Source organism: Eriocheir sinensis, chromosome 44 (genome assembly GCF_024679095.1).
Source record: "Eriocheir sinensis breed Jianghai 21 chromosome 44, ASM2467909v1, whole genome shotgun sequence".
Classification (NCBI taxonomy): Eukaryota; Metazoa; Arthropoda; class Malacostraca; order Decapoda; family Varunidae; genus Eriocheir; species Eriocheir sinensis.
Genome location: NC_066552.1, coordinates 8,090,242 through 8,108,465, shown reverse-complemented (window position 1 = coordinate 8,108,465; position 18,224 = coordinate 8,090,242). Strand labels below are relative to the sequence as shown.

The 18,224-nt window shown below is 41.3% G+C and overlaps 2 protein-coding genes across 5 annotated transcripts in view; one reads left to right on the top strand and one right to left on the bottom strand.

Moving 5' to 3' along the window:
• Nucleotides 1–1,217: 1,217 nt before the first annotated feature.
• Nucleotides 1,218–3,114, bottom strand: LOC126980629 (ubiquitin-conjugating enzyme E2 J1-like). The gene is made up of 4 exons (XM_050830732.1): nucleotides 3,067–3,114; nucleotides 2,610–2,800; nucleotides 2,183–2,309; nucleotides 1,218–1,646 (listed from the first exon to the last, which is right to left on the bottom strand). The coding sequence occupies exons 1-4, from the start codon at nucleotides 3,112–3,114 to the stop codon at nucleotides 1,218–1,220; spliced, it is 795 nt and encodes a 264-aa protein (XP_050686689.1).
• The window catches only part of LOC126980399 (carboxypeptidase B-like), a 43,541-nt gene continuing 28,383 nt past the window's right edge, over nucleotides 3,067–18,224 (top strand). Inside the window, exon 1 of one of the 4 annotated variants that reach the window (XM_050830297.1) lies at nucleotides 3,067–3,309. In XM_050830297.1, coding sequence (XP_050686254.1) covers nucleotides 3,127–3,309 — 183 coding nt within the window. In that variant the 5' untranslated portion in view covers nucleotides 3,067–3,126. Of the gene's footprint in view, nucleotides 3,310–17,157; nucleotides 17,229–17,828; nucleotides 17,925–18,224 lie in introns of those variants that run through there. The other 3 variants (XM_050830299.1, XM_050830300.1, XM_050830298.1) reach the window with 3 other exon arrangements.

Genomic DNA, 18,224 nt, shown 5'->3' with positions numbered 1-18,224 from the left:
TAGTCAAGCAAAGATCTCGCGATGAAAACTGTGACATCCCTCATTCCTTATCTCAACCATCAATTCTTCCTCCCCTCTAGTGAGATCATCATCTTTGTAGTCAGCTTTTTGTAGATGAATGCTTTCTGCTGTAGGTCATCCTTCTGATCCTTTAGTCAGTGGCTGGCCCATCACTGTACTGAACCAAGAGTAATGCAGGGAAGACAAAAAAGGAGCCTTGCCCTGTCCCTCTTTCAATGTCGTGTTACATGGGACAATGGCTGCAACTAATGCAGTTGGGATATCATGGTCAGTATTTAGCATTAGACATGCAATGAAAGATAGTTAATTCCCTTCTGAGGTCTCTAATATTAAACATGTTTGTGTATCTTTACTCAGTGTATGAATGATTGGGTGACCATATATATAGAACAATGTGAAATACTCCACACAGTTATCCTAACCACATTTAAATAATATTCCCATCTCCCTAAATATTTAGTATATCTTGATTTCTGCACTCACAAAAGCAAAACATTATCCTAGACCGTCTCAAATAATAACAACAAATGAGTAGTTCCTTTATATAGTGCCGACTAGAACTACGTATAGTCTTATTGTCCCTCACAAACTCAAGATCCCACCAGCACACACACTAGTTTTGATTGTACCACAGACTGGAAATCTTTCAGCAAAAGGGACCTCAGTTATCACAATGAGACCCACTTCTTATGTTTCTCCTGTTCTCCAAACCATGAGACAACAAATACCAGCATTGAAGAAGGAAGATATAATATCTGACCGACTCAACCATAGCACTCAAACCTGTAAAGTTTAACTTAACATTATTATGCAAGTATTACATGTTGATCTATAACTTAAAGCCTTAAGACAAGTCCAAGAAACTAAGAAAGGCAATAATAACTTACATATCTTGAAGGATGAGAAGGAACTGTATGCAAATCATACACTAAAACAAGACCATTCAAACCACAGCACCAAGAACTGAATGTATACATAAATAAACACACGCACACACACAAACACCTGGATAACCCTAACCACGAGGTACTATTGTGGTATGCTCAAATGCTACCACTTGCTGAGGAAAGTTCCTGTTGTGGTGGCACTGTGGCTATGGCTGTGGTGTGGAGGTGGTGGGATATGATGTGTGGGTGATGATGTAAACACAACACCTAACATATCACAAGCATTCCGAGAGGACCCAAAGTCACGCATCAGAGGAGAATATCATCAAACTCTTCAGGTGTCTCCCCCTCCAGGAGGAAGATTCTTCGCACCACTAATGCTATGAAAAGGAAGATCGCGGAGGACAGGACAAAATTGTAGAGGTAACCCTGGCCAGACACTGCTATGGATGGGACTGAATTTGCATTTACATTACGGGTGGGTGGCGCCCCTTCCATTAGGATCTCAGGTGACGCATCCTCTGCCTCCTGGGGTGGACTGGGAACTGGAGAACTGCTGGGAGTTTGGGAGTCACTAGTAAGCTCTTCCACAGCAGTGTGTGGGGTGCCAGGTGTGGATGAGGCCGGGGCAGTGGGCTGCGGAGGCGGTGGTGTGGACAACTCGCTGTCAGAGGGGGATGAGGAAGGCACAGGTGCCTCACTCTTGCTGCTGGAGCTTCCTTCCTCCTTGCTGTCCATCTGTGGTAAAGAGGAAAAGGTAGATGATGTGGAGTGGATGGATTTTTATTTTTCAAAAATAAACATATTAAAATCCATGGCATATGCTGCATCTACATAGAAAGACAGTAATCCCCGAAGATTCCTCAATTTCAATTCCTATGAGGGTATGAATATATCATATGGAGGAGTAAATGTGAAGGCATGACCAAAATATAAATGGAATCATCCAGTGGATTCCAGAGAAAACACAGCCTGCCACGTTGGCCACAATTTTATTCTAAGGATGGCTGCCATTATTCCTTGTTAAATTTTTATTGGATCTTATCAGAAGGTGGCCAAACCAGGAAACTCCTTCCAGTACCCAGCCACTTTCAAACATGTGATTAGCTTGAGATATTCACCTAAGGATGCTCCCATATGAATTTGGTGACAAAACATCGATCCATATTTTAGACAACAGACAGACAGATGGTTAATGATAAAAACATTACTGTCCTCCTTGAAGTAGTTGATAATACACCTTATGATGGGAGGGAATGGAAAGGGTAACTCACCTTCACCGTCACAGCCACCTTCCCCATCACCTCCCTCGCCTCTGCCTGCAGCTCTCGGTTGTCGCTGGTTCGTTCCCGAAGCTGGGCCGACACAGAGCCACACTGGGGGCACTGAAACTCCTGTGATCTGCAGGTAGAGAAATGTAAAGTTATATTAAGAATGTTGCTACTTTTCCTGGATGTGTTGCAGTATGTATGAGGAATAATGAACCTCCACTGTATTAACGCTCAAAGAAAATGATAAGTACAATAGTGTGAAGACAGGAAGAGAGTATGCACTATACCACCATCAAGAGCTAATACTATCAGAGAATATTGCAAGGCTTAAAATCTCATCAGAAGTACACACAAGGATATAAGGAGGCTAGTAGATGCCAGACAGCCTCAATAGGGCATAGGGCTGCTTCAGAGGATAAAAATCGGTCACCTCTTGGCCAGGGCTGCCCGCTCCGCTGCTGTGTAGTCAAGGGAACCTATGGTGCCGTTGGCTGGGGTGGGCATGAACCCGATGATGGCAAGAAGAGCTGTACGGATGCTCCACGAGGGCTGCCACGTCTCAGGGTGGTGGCCGGAGATGCTGAGGCAGATCTTCTTGTTGGTCTCAAAGCGTCCATTTGGCTGGCAAAGAGAAGAGGAAGGAAGGTGTTGGGAGGTGATTCTGATGTTCCAATACACAGCAATTAACAGCATAAAGGATGATTCTCACTCATGAATTACCAAAAAAATACTGAGGTAGATATTGTTGGTCTCAAAGGATTATTTAGCTGTTTAGTAAACAGGAAGGGAAGGAAGGTGCTAGAGATGATTCACAAACACTCAGGAACATTAATAAAATAATTATCATATATACTCATGAAGCTTAATAAGATACTCTTTCTACTCACTGTCAGGAAGATGATGTTAGGAGGCTTCATGGGGTAGTCTGGCGGCATGATGATCCTACCATGGTACACACCGCCATCAAACTCCGAGTCAGCCGGGCCCCTGACAGTGAAGTGCCACTCAAACAGATTGTCCTCGAGGGGCTGGGCATAGTACTCCTCGGTGGCCTCACGCAGTTCCTTAGCCTCCCGGAACAGCCTCTTCACAGCTGTCAGGAAGATATTACAGGACTATTGAGGTGGAAGGTATGTTGAAGGAAGTCTTTGGTTGAATCTCTCTCTCAAGTTTTATAGTATTACTCCCAAACTTTTGCTATGTAGGGTAATATTCTTAAACATTTCTTCACCCAAGCACATGTTAAAAATAATTACTAGAACCTGACTGATCTCCTTTTGGCCTTTGGAAACAGCTGATGTGAGAGGTGAAAGCGTCCGAGAATACAAACCACACACTCTTGGGGGAAGGGGCCGAGTTACCATTTTAGGGGCCAGCTTACTGTTTTGATGAGGTCACATAATTTGGCCGGTTTTGTTTAGTTGGTGACCAGAGAGAGCAGTACCATGACATAACATAAGAGTTCACCATTTGATTAACCAACCACCCATTTGATTAGCCACCCAGAAAAAGTATATATATGACAACACACGAGCAGTTGGTTAAGTAGGAAACAAGATACCAGCGCGCCAATAATACCAATCTTTACCCCTATCTCCATTAACATTTTTCCTTTTTGGGTAATGTCTGGAAGGAGGGAGGGAGAGGGAACAGTATATTCAAAACTCCACCAATAATATGGATACAAGAAAACAATGGAAACTAACATAAGAGCAGCCCAATTATCGTCTAGGGCAGTTTACGTGGTGGCGAGAGGAAGGGAAAGAGGGATGGAAGTAGTACAGCACATATAAAACTCCCCCTACAATATGAATACGAGAAAACAATTGAAACTAACACAAGGGCCACCCAATTATCATCTAGGGCAGTTTATGTTGTGGTAAGAGGAAGGGATAAGGGATGTAAGACTGCATGTACACAACTCCCCCTACAATATGAATACGAGAAAACAATTGAAACTAACACAAGGGCCACCCAATTATCGTCTAGGGCAGTTTATGTGGTGGTAAGAGGAAGGGAAAGGATGTAAGCTAAGATTGCACATAACACAACTCCCCCTACAATATGGATAAGGGAAAACAATGTAAACTAACACAAGGGCCACCCAATTATTGTCTAGGGCAGTTTATGTGGTGGTAAGAAGGAATAAGGGATTGATAAGGGATGTTAAGACTGCACATACATAACTCCCCCTACAATATGGATAAAGGAAAATAAGGGAAACTAACACAAGGGCCACCCAATTCCCGTTCAATGAATGAGAGAAATCAATAAAGGAGGAAGAAGTGAACGCAAGAAAGAAAGAAAGAAAGTGAAAGGTAAAAAAAAGGGCATGACGCTTATTTTGTCTTTCTTCTAATTTAAGGGCAGGTCATATGGTGGGTCAGGCAATGCCACGACCACCCCCACCTGTCCCTCACCACCATCCTCTTCCTACCCTTCACATCACCACCATCATCACCACAGTCACCACCTGGGCCACCTTACATAAGCATGCACCTGTCAAGTCATAAAGGGGTGCTGAGGAAGATTTGGACAGGTGTTAGTAGAGGAGATAAAACGAAGAGAAGAGTAGAACACGTGTTAGCTCAGCATAATTCAGTCACTCAAAACACGATAAAAATAGTAAAATCAGCATAAGAGAAGGTTTAAGAGGTGGAAGATGACATACTTTCCTTTAATTCCACTTCATGTATTCCCCTTACCAGAGCTTCTAGGGCACATTACAGGGTTAGAACAGGGAATATATCAATCAGAAAGCCTAAAACCACCCAAAACATGACATAAACAAGAACTCAAACATCAAAATCAGCAAAACAGAGAAGGTTTTCGAGGTAGAAGATGACAAACTTCACAAACTTTCCTTTAATTCCACCTCATTTACTCCCCTCACCAGAGCTTTAAGGATACAATACAGGGTTAAAAGAGGAGATGCATCAATCAGACACACTAAAAACACCCAAAACACGACATAAACAAACACACAAACATCAAAATCAGCATAAAAGAGAAGGTTTTCGATGTGGAAGATGACATACTGCACAAACTTTCCTTTAATTCCACCTCATTTACTCCCCTCACCAGAGCTTTAAGGATACAATACAGGGTTAAAATAGGAAATACATCAATCAGACACACTAAAAACACCCAAAACACAACATAAACAAACACACAAACATCAAAATCAGCATAAAAGAGAAGGTTTTTGAGGTGGAAGATGACAAACTTCACAAACTTTCCTTTAATTCCACCTCATTTACTCCCCTCACCAGAGCTTTAAGGATACAATACAGGGTTAAAAGAGGAGATGCATCAATCAGACACACTAAAAACACCCAAAACACGACATAAACAACAACACAAACATCAAAATCAGCATAAAAGAGAAGGTTTAAGAGGTGGAAGATGACAAACTGCACAAACTTTCCTTTAATTCCACCTCATTTACTCCCCTCACCAGAGCTTTACGGATACAATACAGGGTTAAAATAGGAAATACATCAATCACACAGCCTAAAAACACCCAAAACACAATGTAAACAAACACACAAACATCAAAAATCAGCATAAAAGAGAAGGTTTTCGAGGTGGAAGATGACAAACTGCACACACTTTCCCCCTCATATATTCCCCTCACCAAAGCTTCTAGGGTACACTACAGGGTTAAAAGAGGAAATACATCAACCAGACACACTAAAAACACCCAAAACACAACATAAACAAACATAGAAACACCAAAATAAGACCAGAACGTCGAGATGACACGGGGAGGGAGAGAGAAAGATGCTGCAAACAGGCCTTTCTTTCCTCCCTTTCCTAGTATTTTCCTCACCCGGGCATCTTGAGTTGTACGAGGACTCCATATCAGGTCAATGCCGCCTCCTCAGCAACTCAATGCACGTGTGGGGACTCTAGAATGACGTTATTTATGGCGAAGACAAGGACACGTCTACCCTACACGTCATAAGCTTGTTTACTACGCGTCTCGGTTCGCTGTAGACGTCTAACGTATTTTGGCACCCGACCTCATATTTGGCAAGGCTTTCCTAGGAGTTTTGGGCATTTCCAGTGATAGTTTTATGACCCCTGTGATAGTTTGACCCTTTTTCTGTACCATGAACCCAAAAGAACACTCTGTATAACCCGACCGATCTCCTTTTCCGGCACTCAACTTCACCTATTTGGCAAGGCTTTTCTAGGAGTTTTAGGCATTTCCAGGGGTAGTTTTATGACCCCTGTGATAGTTTGACCCTCTTTCTGTACCATGAACCCAAAAGAACACGCTATATAGCCCGACTAAAAATTATAATCTCATTTTTCGGCACCCAAACTCACCTATTAGACAAGGCTTTGCTAATTTTGGGCATTTCCAGGGGTAGTTTTATGACCCCTGGGATAGTTTAACCCTTTTTCTGTACCATGGACCCAAAAGAACACTCATTATAACCCGACCGATCTCCTTTTTAGGCACGCAACCGCACCTATTTGGCAGCCTAGGAGTTTCGTGCATTTCCAGTGGTAGTTTTATGACCCCGGTGATAGTTTGACCCTTTTTCTGTACCATGGACCTGAAAAAAATACCCGACTGATCTTTTTCGGCACCCAACCTCTCCTATCCTCTCCTATTTGACATGGCTTTTCTAGGAGTTTTGGGCATTTCCAGTGGTAGTTTATGACCCCTCTGGTAGTTTGACCCTTTTTCTGTACCATGAACCCAAAAGAACACTAATTTTAACCCGACCGATCTCTTTCGGCACCCAACTTCATATTTGACAAGGCTATCGGTGGAGTTTTAGGCATTTCCAGTGGTAGTTTATGACCCCTGTGATAGTTTAACCCTTCTTCTGTACCATGAACCTAAAAGAACACTCATTAGAACCCGACCGATCTCCTTTTTAGGCACCCAACCTCACTTATTTGACAAGGCTTTTCTAGAAGTTTTGGGCATTTCCAGTTGTAGTTTAATGACCCTGGTGATAGTGTGATCCTTCTTCTGTACCATGAACCCAAAAGAACACTAATTAGAACCCGATCGATCTCCTTTATCGGGACCCAACCTCACCTATTTGACAAGGCTTTCCTATGAGTTTTGGGCATTTCCAGTTGTAGTTTAATGACCGTGGTGGTAGTGTGATCCTTCTTCTGTACCATGAATGTGAAAAAACCCTCATGAAAATCCAATTAATCTCCATTTTGTCCTTTGGAAATATTCGAATCTATCCTAAGTAAGAACAAGTATTAAATCAACGACATAAAACTCTTAGTTGTATATTGCCCTTCTATCCAGTAATGTCTTCGTAGCCATGACGCAGAACGAACATGAACCATAGAATTAGAGAAAAAGAAGGCCAATCAGATACAATTACAGGTTTCTTTCGGTATCTAAATCACAGTCTCGTAACATTTTATCACTACGTTATTTTTCCGAACGATACTCTTTTTATTTCACTATTTCGCCCCAAGACATCTACACGCAAACTGTCCTTCGTTGGGAATTGTCCACGTAAGGTACAAATTCGCTGCCTAATGGGTGATGATAAGGCGAGGTAAGCATATGTTAGAGCGAGCGAGAGAGAGGGGGGGGGGGGAAGGAAGGTCAGTCATTCAAGAAGCATCCAATAGTAGGTGGGAGATTCCAGGTGTAACTAAGCATCCCACGTAATGGTTGAATGAGGAGACGTCACCCACCTCCTCTCTCTCTCTCTCTCTCTCTCTCTCTCTCATTGCGTGGGCCTCGGATTTCCGGCCATTCATTCATTTTTTTTTTCCCCGAAGCATGACTCACATTAACTCATGCTTAACTCCTCTGCACACACACGTTCATGAGTAAGAGGAGAAGGGATAGAAAAAAAAAAGAATAAACTTGCCTTGGTGACTACGACGGGATTTTTTGTTTGTTTTTGTTTTGTTTTTCTTCGTTTTCTTTATCTTTCTTCCTTCCTTTTAGTTGTTCTTGGTTTTGTTCTTTTCTTCTTCATCATCATCATCTTCTTTTTCTTTTTCTTCTTCTTTTTCTCCTCTTCGGTCCTAATACACCTGCTGTAAACTGATATTTATCCGTGTATATCGATCTACCTAGCTATGCATTTATCTGTCTATCTACTTAGGTATTCTATTTGTTAGTCTGTTAGTTAATCAGATAGTTGATTATGTAGTGACGGTTAAATAATTATAGTCAAGTCAGTTTATTAGTTAGTCGGTCAGTTAGCCAGACAGGTAGTAGATGTTGTAATCAAGACCCTCACCTAAGAGAAACACATGCTTTCCCTCGAAGTAATGAAGCTCACACCTCGTAACACCTGCCCCGTCCGTCACCCCTTCATCTCAACACGTCACTGGCTCCTTTCCTGTCAATGAATGCGCTTAAGTCACTTTGCCGGCCGTGTCACGATTTGTACTACTACTACTACTACTACTACTACCATTACTACTACTACAACCTTAATCACTATCAACACCATCACCAACGTCACCCCCCTCATCCACGCACACAGCCTAGTCAGCGTGAGTCGGCGTGGGGTCACCAGTTTAAAATAATTACTTAAGCATTCTGGGATTTCCTTCTGGGCAAGGCTTTCGTTTCCGGGGAGTTGGTGGGCAGTGGGCAGACCAAGGGGGGCACACCCTGTCCTCGCATGAGTCGTTTTTCCAGCCACCAGCCACCACTCCCGGTCGTTCTCTCCATCCTGCCCACTCCCAATTTATATTCCTCGTTTTTTTTTTTTTTTTTTTTTACTGGTCCTCGGTATGTGAATCAGTGGTGGGTTACGTTGTCCATTTAGCTCTGTTGTTGTTGTTGCTGCTGATGTCTTTCCTTTCTTATGTTTACACTCAGGGTCTTTGTGTTATAAGATCGGTATATACTGTGTTATTTGATGCTGTGATAAGTTATTTAGGTTGAACGCCTCTATTGTTCACCTTTAGCAGTTCCCTTTCTTTTGGTTATACCCTCAAACTCTGTACCATAGTGTCGGTGTTGTGTTAATTGATGGTGTGAATGTTTCTTTGGTTAATTGCTTCTGCTGTTTACCTCGGGCTGCTCATAACGACGGTCTCATCCTCTTCCCTGTGTTATGTAATCGGTTCTGGGTTTTTACGCTGTGGAAGTTGCCTTGCTTGCTTGCTTTTGTTGTTTACCTCTCGCAGTTCATTGATCTCCTGCCTTTCCTTTTCTTTGCTTTTACCCACGATCTCTGTGTTGAAGGATTGAGTTTAGGTTATGTTGTTGGTAAATGGTAAAAATGGCACAGATAGAAATGGCACATATGGAAAAGGAGGAAAAAAATGGCACAACTGAAAAATGTTTATTGAGAATATATATCAAATTGAAAATCGTGTTGGAACATTGCTCAGACACGAGAACACTTTTATAGCAACTTTATTTTGCTAACTGCTGAAAATCTTAACTAGAATCCTACGTTGTGGCCAAATCCACGTAACATTTGATCGAGGTTTTTCCTTCCTTCTGTATAGTCTTTACATACATTCTTTAGTCTTTACACTTCCGATTTCTGTATGGAAGGGGCGGGGATGTGTTGTGTTGCACTAAGATATATATATTTTTTTTTATCTTATGCTTCGTCGGCTTTCACTGGTAACTTTTTTTTCTCCTTACCTGTGAGCTCTGTCTTCTTGGAACTGTGATGCGCTGTGTATCGTTGTAGGAATTATTCTGGTTGCTTTTGCTTTTCCCTTCCCTCAGTTCATTGGCCCCACTTGAAGCCACTCCTGCCTGTCTCCCTCCATCACGGCCGTCCACTTATCCCTCGCCACTTGTAGCCACGCGCAGCTCTCCTAAATACCTCTATATCTTCCTCTTAGCGACCTTTCATTATCAACAGCATCCTCATTTTTAAACCACTTGCATTTGTCATTCAGCCACCTTTTGCACACGTTTTCTTTTTCTTTTCTTTTTTCTTCTTTTACTTTCAGACACTCAAATCTCTCCTATTCACCTAAATATTTCTCCATCCTATTGTACTGACTTGATATTTTCTTCTTAGTAACTGTTAATCATTTTACTTCAAAACGGCTCCTGTTATCCACGCAGTCATTTTTGTTACATTCCCAAGTTTAGTACTATTTTCCATCATTACCTTTCACAAACCGAAAGAATGGTAGATTAATTCCCTCAACAATCTTAATCAATAATCGAAGGCTGAGTTGCAATTAAGGCCACATTATACTTTGTTTGTTATACAGTAGCCAGTTTTATATTTCCACATCTGTGAAGTGTTACCCTTATTCTACAAACCAATATAAAATTGTCTCTGATTGTCTCCGCTATATATATCCATAATTCTCTGTGTTAGGTGTTTCGGGGCAAGATACTAGACAACTTATAGTGTTTGTATTTCTCCGGCTCTATCTATTGCACTGTGTTTAATAATATGAATAACAACAACTTCATTCAGCAGTCTTACATCGCATAGCCACGTGACTTATATCAGAGTAACCAGACGCAACCAGACACCTGTCAACCCATACGGATCCGTGGGCTATGCATGGTTGGAGTCTGGGACGAGGGAGCTGGCACATAATATATCACGCTACATTCTTTTAGGGTTGGTTGACTGATGGCCGCCTTTGGAAACACTGGCAAGGTGATCTGGGGAAGGCGGATGTTACGGCCAGTCTGGATGAAGGCTTCGTATTCATTAGTCTTAAAGGGCAAAGAGTCGGGGTGTGCGTAGAGGCATAAAGGGTGCTCCCAGGAAAGGTGCCGCAGGAATAAATGCAACAGGAGAAAACGACACAAGGATGAATGTTAGGAATACGTGGCACAGAAAAAAAGGAAGAGTGACACAAGGAACAGGCACAGGAAGAAATGGCACGGGAAAAATAGCACAAGGAAATAAATGGCACAGGAACACGCAGCACAAATAAATGGCGCAGGAAAAATAGCACAAGGAAAAAAATATAACAGGAACAAATGCCTGGAAAAGTTGCACAAGGAAAAAAAGGCCCAGGGAAAAAAAAATCACAGGAAAAGTCGCTTAAGGGGAAAACAATGTCGCCGAAAAAGTAGCACAAGAAAAATTTGGCCCAGGAAAAAAAATACAAGTGAAGTAGTACAAGGAAAACATGGCACAGGAATAAATGTCAGGGAAAAAAATGTCAATGTCCTCCTACGTCTATTTCGAGTTATCCTGTTTTTTTCTACATAACCCTTTGCCTGCTTCTTCATCAATGTCAATGTCTTCCTACGTCTATTTCGAGTTATCCTGTTTTTTTTTTATATAAGAGTAGGATGCGAACATTTTTCACTACATAACCCTTTGTCTGCTTCCTCATCCTGTAACACAAAGCAAAACAAAACCCTTTCCCTCCGACGTCATATCCACGTGCCGAGCCTCGTGAATCTGCTTGCAGCCGAGTAGTCTTGCATATTCATATCTGGAGTTCTTGATCACTATGGTTGGACACGTATGCTTGGCCTCCCCTCTGACCCACTTCACTAACCTTTGCAGTCCATCAGCATACTGGTTACTACATGGTGCCTGGTTACGATGGTATGCTCAGACGCTTTCGGCTCTCACAACTATTTTTAAATTTTCCTGTACTTTTGATTTTTTTGTCCTTGTTTTCCTGTACTTTTGATATTTTTTGTCCTTGTTTTCTTGTACTTTTGATATTTTTTGTCCTTGTTTTCTTGTACTTTTGATATTTTTTGTCCTTGTTTTCTTGTAGGTACTTTTGATATTTTTTGTCCTTGTTTTCTTGTAGGTACTTTTGATATTTTTTTGTCCTTGTTTTCCTGTACTTTTGATATTTTTTGTCCTTGTTTTCTTGTACTTTTGATATTTTTTGTCCTTGTTTTCCTGTACTTTTGATATTTTTTGTCCTTGTTTTCCTGTACTTTTGATATTTTTTGTCCTTGTTTTCTTGTACTTTTGATATTTTTTGTCCTTGTTTTCCTGTACTTTTGATATTTTTTGTCCTTGTTTTCCTGTACTTTTGATATTTTTTGTCCTTGTTTTCTTGTAGGTACTTTTGATATTTTTTTGTCCTTGTTTTCCTGTACTTTTGATATTTTTTGTCCTTGTTTTCTTGTACTTTTGATATTTTTTGTCCTTGTTTTCCTTGAAGGCCACGGAGGAAATTCGTCGGGTTCTCATGAGTCTTATTTCACATTCATGATGCGGAAGTCTTGACAAACTATCACTAGGCTTATAAAACCACCCACGGAAGTACATATAACCTCTACGAAAGCTTTGTCAAATGTGAGTGTGTAAGCTCTGAAATGTTTGTGAATGTTAATCCGTTGCTGAGATGTATTAGTAACGGACAGATAGACAGACAGATGGAAAACGAGAAAAAAAATATTGTCAAGCTATCACTAGACTCCTGCCCATGAAAATATCCACAACCACTTCGAAAGCCTTGTCAAACGTGGGTGTGTAAGCCCGAAAATGTTTATGAATACTGACTTATGCGAAGGCGCCCGTGATTGGATTGTATAATGTATTGAAGTGTGGTTGGGACATTGTTTTGATTTTTTGTTTAGTTGGTTGAAGGTGTTTTTGTTAGTATGCTAGAGCGTGCATGAATAGAATGGACACAGGTATAGCTGTTACTTATTGTGTGAAGCGGTGAATGACACACACACACACACACACACACACACAGTCGTCTGCACTCAGTTAACTTTCGATAGAGTCCAGACACAACAGAAATAATCACATTCCCTGGAGTGTGAGAAGAGAAGACTTATCGAAACCTAAACATCTGGGAAGCATAAGTATGAGGAGTTCGTTTATTATTTATGATTTACACGTTTATTATTTATACATTTTATTATTCATATTTAAACCCTCTTAGATCCTCCCACCTCCCCCCTCTCAAAAAAAAAAAAAGAGAAAAGGAAATAAATACAAACAAACAAACGTAAAATAACTTCCCCGTTCATAGGAGGAAAACATACACTAACCTGCGCTAAAAATAAGTGTGTGTTTAGTTTCCTTGAGTGTGTGTGTGTGTGTGTGTGTGTGTGTGTGTGTGGCAACGTTGATCCACGCGCTACGGCTCGTTGGTGACCCTTTAGGGGGCTCACGGATGTATGGCAACGCGTGTGGGTGTTTGCTTTTTATCATTTATAGTGTGTTGCACTTTCCTGTTTTGCAAGTACTTGATTCTAGGTTATGAGGACGAGTGTTGTCGTTGTTATTGTTGTTGTTGTCATTGTATTAATACTAGTTGTTGTTGTCGTTCTTGTTCCTGTCCTGTTGACTTGCTGAATCTGGTTCTTCTGTTTATCATTCCGCAGTGGTGCCCTTAAGAGCCAGGCAAGCACTGGGGGGGATGGGGAGAGAGAGAGAGAGAGAGAGAGAGAGAGAGAGAGAGAGAGAGAGAGAGAGAGAGAGAGAGAGAGGTTATGCATCATGGCGTCTGCTTCGTCAGAAGTACATAATTTTCGTGTGTGGGAAGAAGTATCTCTTTGGCTTGAGGCTAGAGAGGCCGCCTCACGTTTCGAAGGCGCGGGTTCCTTTCCCGGGTTCGAGAGGGATCCTGGGAAAACACTCATCCTGAAAAGCTTAATTTCACATGCACTTGGAGAAGGATGTTGTAAATCCCCCTCCCGTCTCCCGCTCATGACCATACTCACGTTTGATGATAATAAATAATAACTTTCTCACGCACTGAAAAAAAAAAAAAAAAAAAGATGAACGAATTAAACAAAAAAAAATTACATCAAATGGAAGCTACTGTCAGTTGCATAACATCTACCGCTACGCTTACATCACACACACACACACACACACACACACGCACACACACACACACAAAGACAGGAACACGAAATAAAAAAGGATGAAAGACTAAATAAAATAAAATGCAACGGTTAAACTCACACGCACACAACAGACGGACACGACAAAAGCTTTTAAATCTCTCTCTCTCTCTCTCTCTCTCTCTCTCTCTCTCTCTCTCTCTCTCTCTCTCTCTCTCGTACCTGTGGTTCTCATGCATGACTCACATCGCAAATTCGTAAAGGAGAGAGAGAGATGGAAAGAGAAAACGAGGAGTGGGAATAAGGGAGAGAGAGAGAGAGAGAGAGAGAGAGAGAGAGAGAGAGAGAGAGAGAGAGAGAGAGAGAGAGAGAGAGAAAACGAGGAGAGGGAATATTACTATGGCTGGGAATCTTGCTGTCCGTCTCTTCACATCTCTTCCCCCTTCCCCTTGAAACACGCCGTAAAACAAATCCGAAGAGAAGAGAAAGAGAAAATAGAAAAAAAACAAAAAAACAGAGAATGAGAGCAAAATATAAATGAAAAACGTACCAGAACAAACTCAAAAAGAAGAGAAACACACACACACACACACACACACACACACACACACACACACACACACACACACACACACACACACACGAAAATGCTGAATGGATAGCCTTATAAAATGAAATAGTGTGTGCGGCAATACTAACAGGCTTTCTTGAATTTCATTGATAAAACGTGATAAGATTAAGACATGGGAAGTTGACTCAATCCTGTAGGAAAAGAAACGGGAAGAAGGTGACCAAATAAAACCTGAAAAACATCGTGGAAATGAATATAAGAAAGAAAAAAAATGAGAAGATAGAAAAGAGAAGAGACTGAATATGTAATGTCTGGAAAAAGTCGTAGATAAACAAAATCATTAAAGAAGGGAAAGGAGGACATGGAGGTACAGAAAAAGGGAGACGGAAAGAGGATAAACACTACTGAAAAAAAGGAAAAATATATAGAGAGAAAAAGAAAACGAGAAAAGTGAGCAGATTATAAATGAAAAACGTCGGAAAACAAAATCCAAAAAGAAGAGATAGATATGAAAAGATAGAAAACGAAATAAGAAGAGGATGAGCAAAGTATCCCCCCAAAAAAGTAGCAGAAAAATATTAAAAAGAGAACGATGGAAAGATAGAAAAAAAACGTAGAGAGGATAAATAAAAAAAAAGAAAAGTGATGAGAAAGAAAGAGAGAAAGAAAAAGAAAACGAAAAGTGGGAGGAAATTATAACTGGAAAGCTCCGTAGAACAAAATGCAAATAGTAAAGAAAGAAAGAATTGGAGAGATCAGAAAAAAGAAAACCAGAAATGTGAACAGAATATAACTAGATCACGTCGTAAAACAAAATCCAAAAGAAATAAGAGTAAAAAAAAAAAAGAGATGAAAACAACAACAACAACAACAAAAAAAAAAAAACAGAAGAGCGAGGAAATTATAAGGAAAACGACGTAGAACAAATTCCCACAAAAGAGGAAACAGATAAAAAGAAAAAAAAGAAGAAACGGGGTGAGTGAGCATAACCTCCCAGCATCACCTCACACCTTACTCATCACCTCTCCCTCACCTCCCACTCTAATCGTAAAGAAAGTAAGAAGAATTGGAGAGATCAGAAAAAAGAAAACCAGAAATGTGAACAGAATATAACTGGATCACGTCGTAAAACAAAATGCAAATAAGAAGAGTGGAAAAAAAAGAGATGAAAATATTGAGAAAAAAGAAAACCAGAAATGTGGACAGAATATAACTAGAACACGTCGTAAAACAAAAGCCAAAAGGAATAAGAATCAAAAAAGATGAAAACAGAAAAAAAAGAAAACCAGAAGAGCGAGGAAATTATAGCGAAACCTACGTAGAACAAATTCCCTAAAAAGATAAAACAAATAAATGAAGAGATTAAAAAAAGGGTGAGTGAGCATATCCTCCCTGCATTACCTCACACCTTACTCATCACCTCTCCCTCACCTCCCACGCTACACCTCTCCCTTCCCTCACCGCCGCAAACAAACTCCAAAAAGAAGAGATAGAGAGAGAGGAAGAGATAAAGGTGACAATACCCTCCCATTCTCTCTTCACCTCTTAATCATCTCTTCCCTCATCCCTCCCTCATCTATTTCTCCTTACCTCTCCTTTACTTCACCGTCGGAAAGCAAAAAAACAGGAACGAGGAAATAAAATAAAAAGTATATTGAAAGAAGTAGTGAGAAGATGGTAGTTACAAAATAATGACTGTAATCTCGTCCTCCCACTCCTTATATATATTTTTTGAGAGAGAGAGAGAGAGAGAGAGAGAGAGAGAGAGAGAGAGAGAGAGAGAGAGAGAGAGAGAGAGAGAGAGAGAGAATAATTATATAGGCTGGGGTCTCCGTGTTTCACCTGTTCCCTCCCTCTTCACCTCTTCTTCATTACCTAGTTCTTGCTGTGACTGTAATAAGCGTTGGGGAAGACCAGCCTCACCGTGCCCTCGAAGTCCCCTCCACGCTGGGTCTGTCGTGGGAGGGGCGGGAGGCGGGAGGATGAAAGGAGGGAGGGAGAAAGGGGTGGGAGGCGACAGGTTGCAAGGAGGGAGAGAGGAAGGGGTGGGAGGCGATAGGATGTGAGGAGGGAGGGAGGATGGGGTGGGAAGTGGTAGGATGCAAGGCGGGAGGGAGGGAGAGGGAGAGGAGAGGAAGACACCTTGCCGGAGTTGCCATCTCAGCGCTTTTTCCGGCAGATATAGCGCTTAAAACTCGCCTTGCAGTTAGATTTTACGTCCAACGCCTTGATTAGCACGTCTTTTTGCCTCATTTTGGTTTAGTTAGACTGATTATGAAAAGCTTAAATGCAATAGTGACGTAAGTTTTGTCTAGGGAGAAATAGGAACAGGTGTTATCATTATTACCTGTCTGAGGAAATGCCGTAAAATATTAGGCCATCGAAGGTATGCGAGTCTTGCAGCCACAACAACGAAGCTCTCACAGACCACCACGACCAACATACATGACCAACCCAGTGAGGTCCGGGAACGAAGAGATTGCGGGTGGGGATTAACAGATCAGAATAATGTTGAGGGTATTAATATTGTCAGTCAGTGGAAGCTCTTATGGATGATTTGCCATGTCGAAGAGCAAAAGCAATACCATGAGCAGTGTTTCCCTGTCCTATTACAAATTCAGCGCCTTTTTTTCGATTTTTGGGAGTGAGTCTAGCGGCATCTGATATTTTGACCTGACAACTCTGCGCGGTACCAAACAGGCAAACACACGAGATCAGTCGTAACCCAGCTGCCAACGAGGTAGGAGGTAGGCCAGTGCTCTCTCCGTTCTTCTCTCTCCTCTCTCTTCTCTTGTTTTCTCTTTCTCTCGTTCTTTCTCTTTGTCAGTCGGTCTCTTGCTTCCTCCCTCTCCTTCACTCTCTCTTTTATCAAGTTTCCTTTACGGGTGTCTTGTTTTTATTCTGCTTGAGTATTAGTTAAACTTTCTTACTCATTTCTCGCTCTCTCAGCAGTCTTTGAAAGTTGTGTGTGAGTGTGAGTGTGTGTGTGTGTGTGTGTGTGTGTTTACTGATGCGGGCTTAGAGAGAGAGAGAGAGAGAGAGAGAGAGAGAGAGAGAGAGAGAGAGAGAGGAAACTATCTTCCTTGTTTGTGTGTCTAACTTCAATAACGGGACTGAATGTGAACTGTTAATGTACCTTTGTGCGGTAGCGTGGAGAAAAAGAGAGAGAGAGAGAGAGAGAGAGGAAACTATCTTCCTTGTTTGTGTGTCTAACTTCAATAACGGGACTGAATGTGAACTGTTAATGTACCTTTGTGCGGTAGCGTGGAGAAAAAGAGAGAGAGAGAGAGAGAGAGAGAGAGAGAGAGAGAGAGAGAGACACGTCGCGCACAATTATCTAATCTAAGTAACGAAGTACCCAGATGAATTCAGTGCAGGACCCGCCTTCCTCCTCCTCCTCCTCCCCTTCCTCCTCCTCCTCCATCATCATCATCATCATCATCGTCAGTACCAGCATCATTGTCTTGTATGAATTCCTATTATTTGATGTTATTGCCATTTGTCTTCTTTTCACTGATGTTTGGGCTCTATTTTTATCTTTTTTTTTCTTATTGTCTTTCTTGTATAAATTCATGTTATTATTTAATGTTACTGCCATTTGTCTTTTTGTTTTCGCTCATCTTTGGGGTTTATTTTGATATTTTTCCTTATTCGTCACTAAGTTGCGGCTTCGTTTTACTATTTTCCTTGTTTTAGTCACTTAAGTTGCCGATTCGTTTTACCATTTTCCTTTTTTTGGTCAC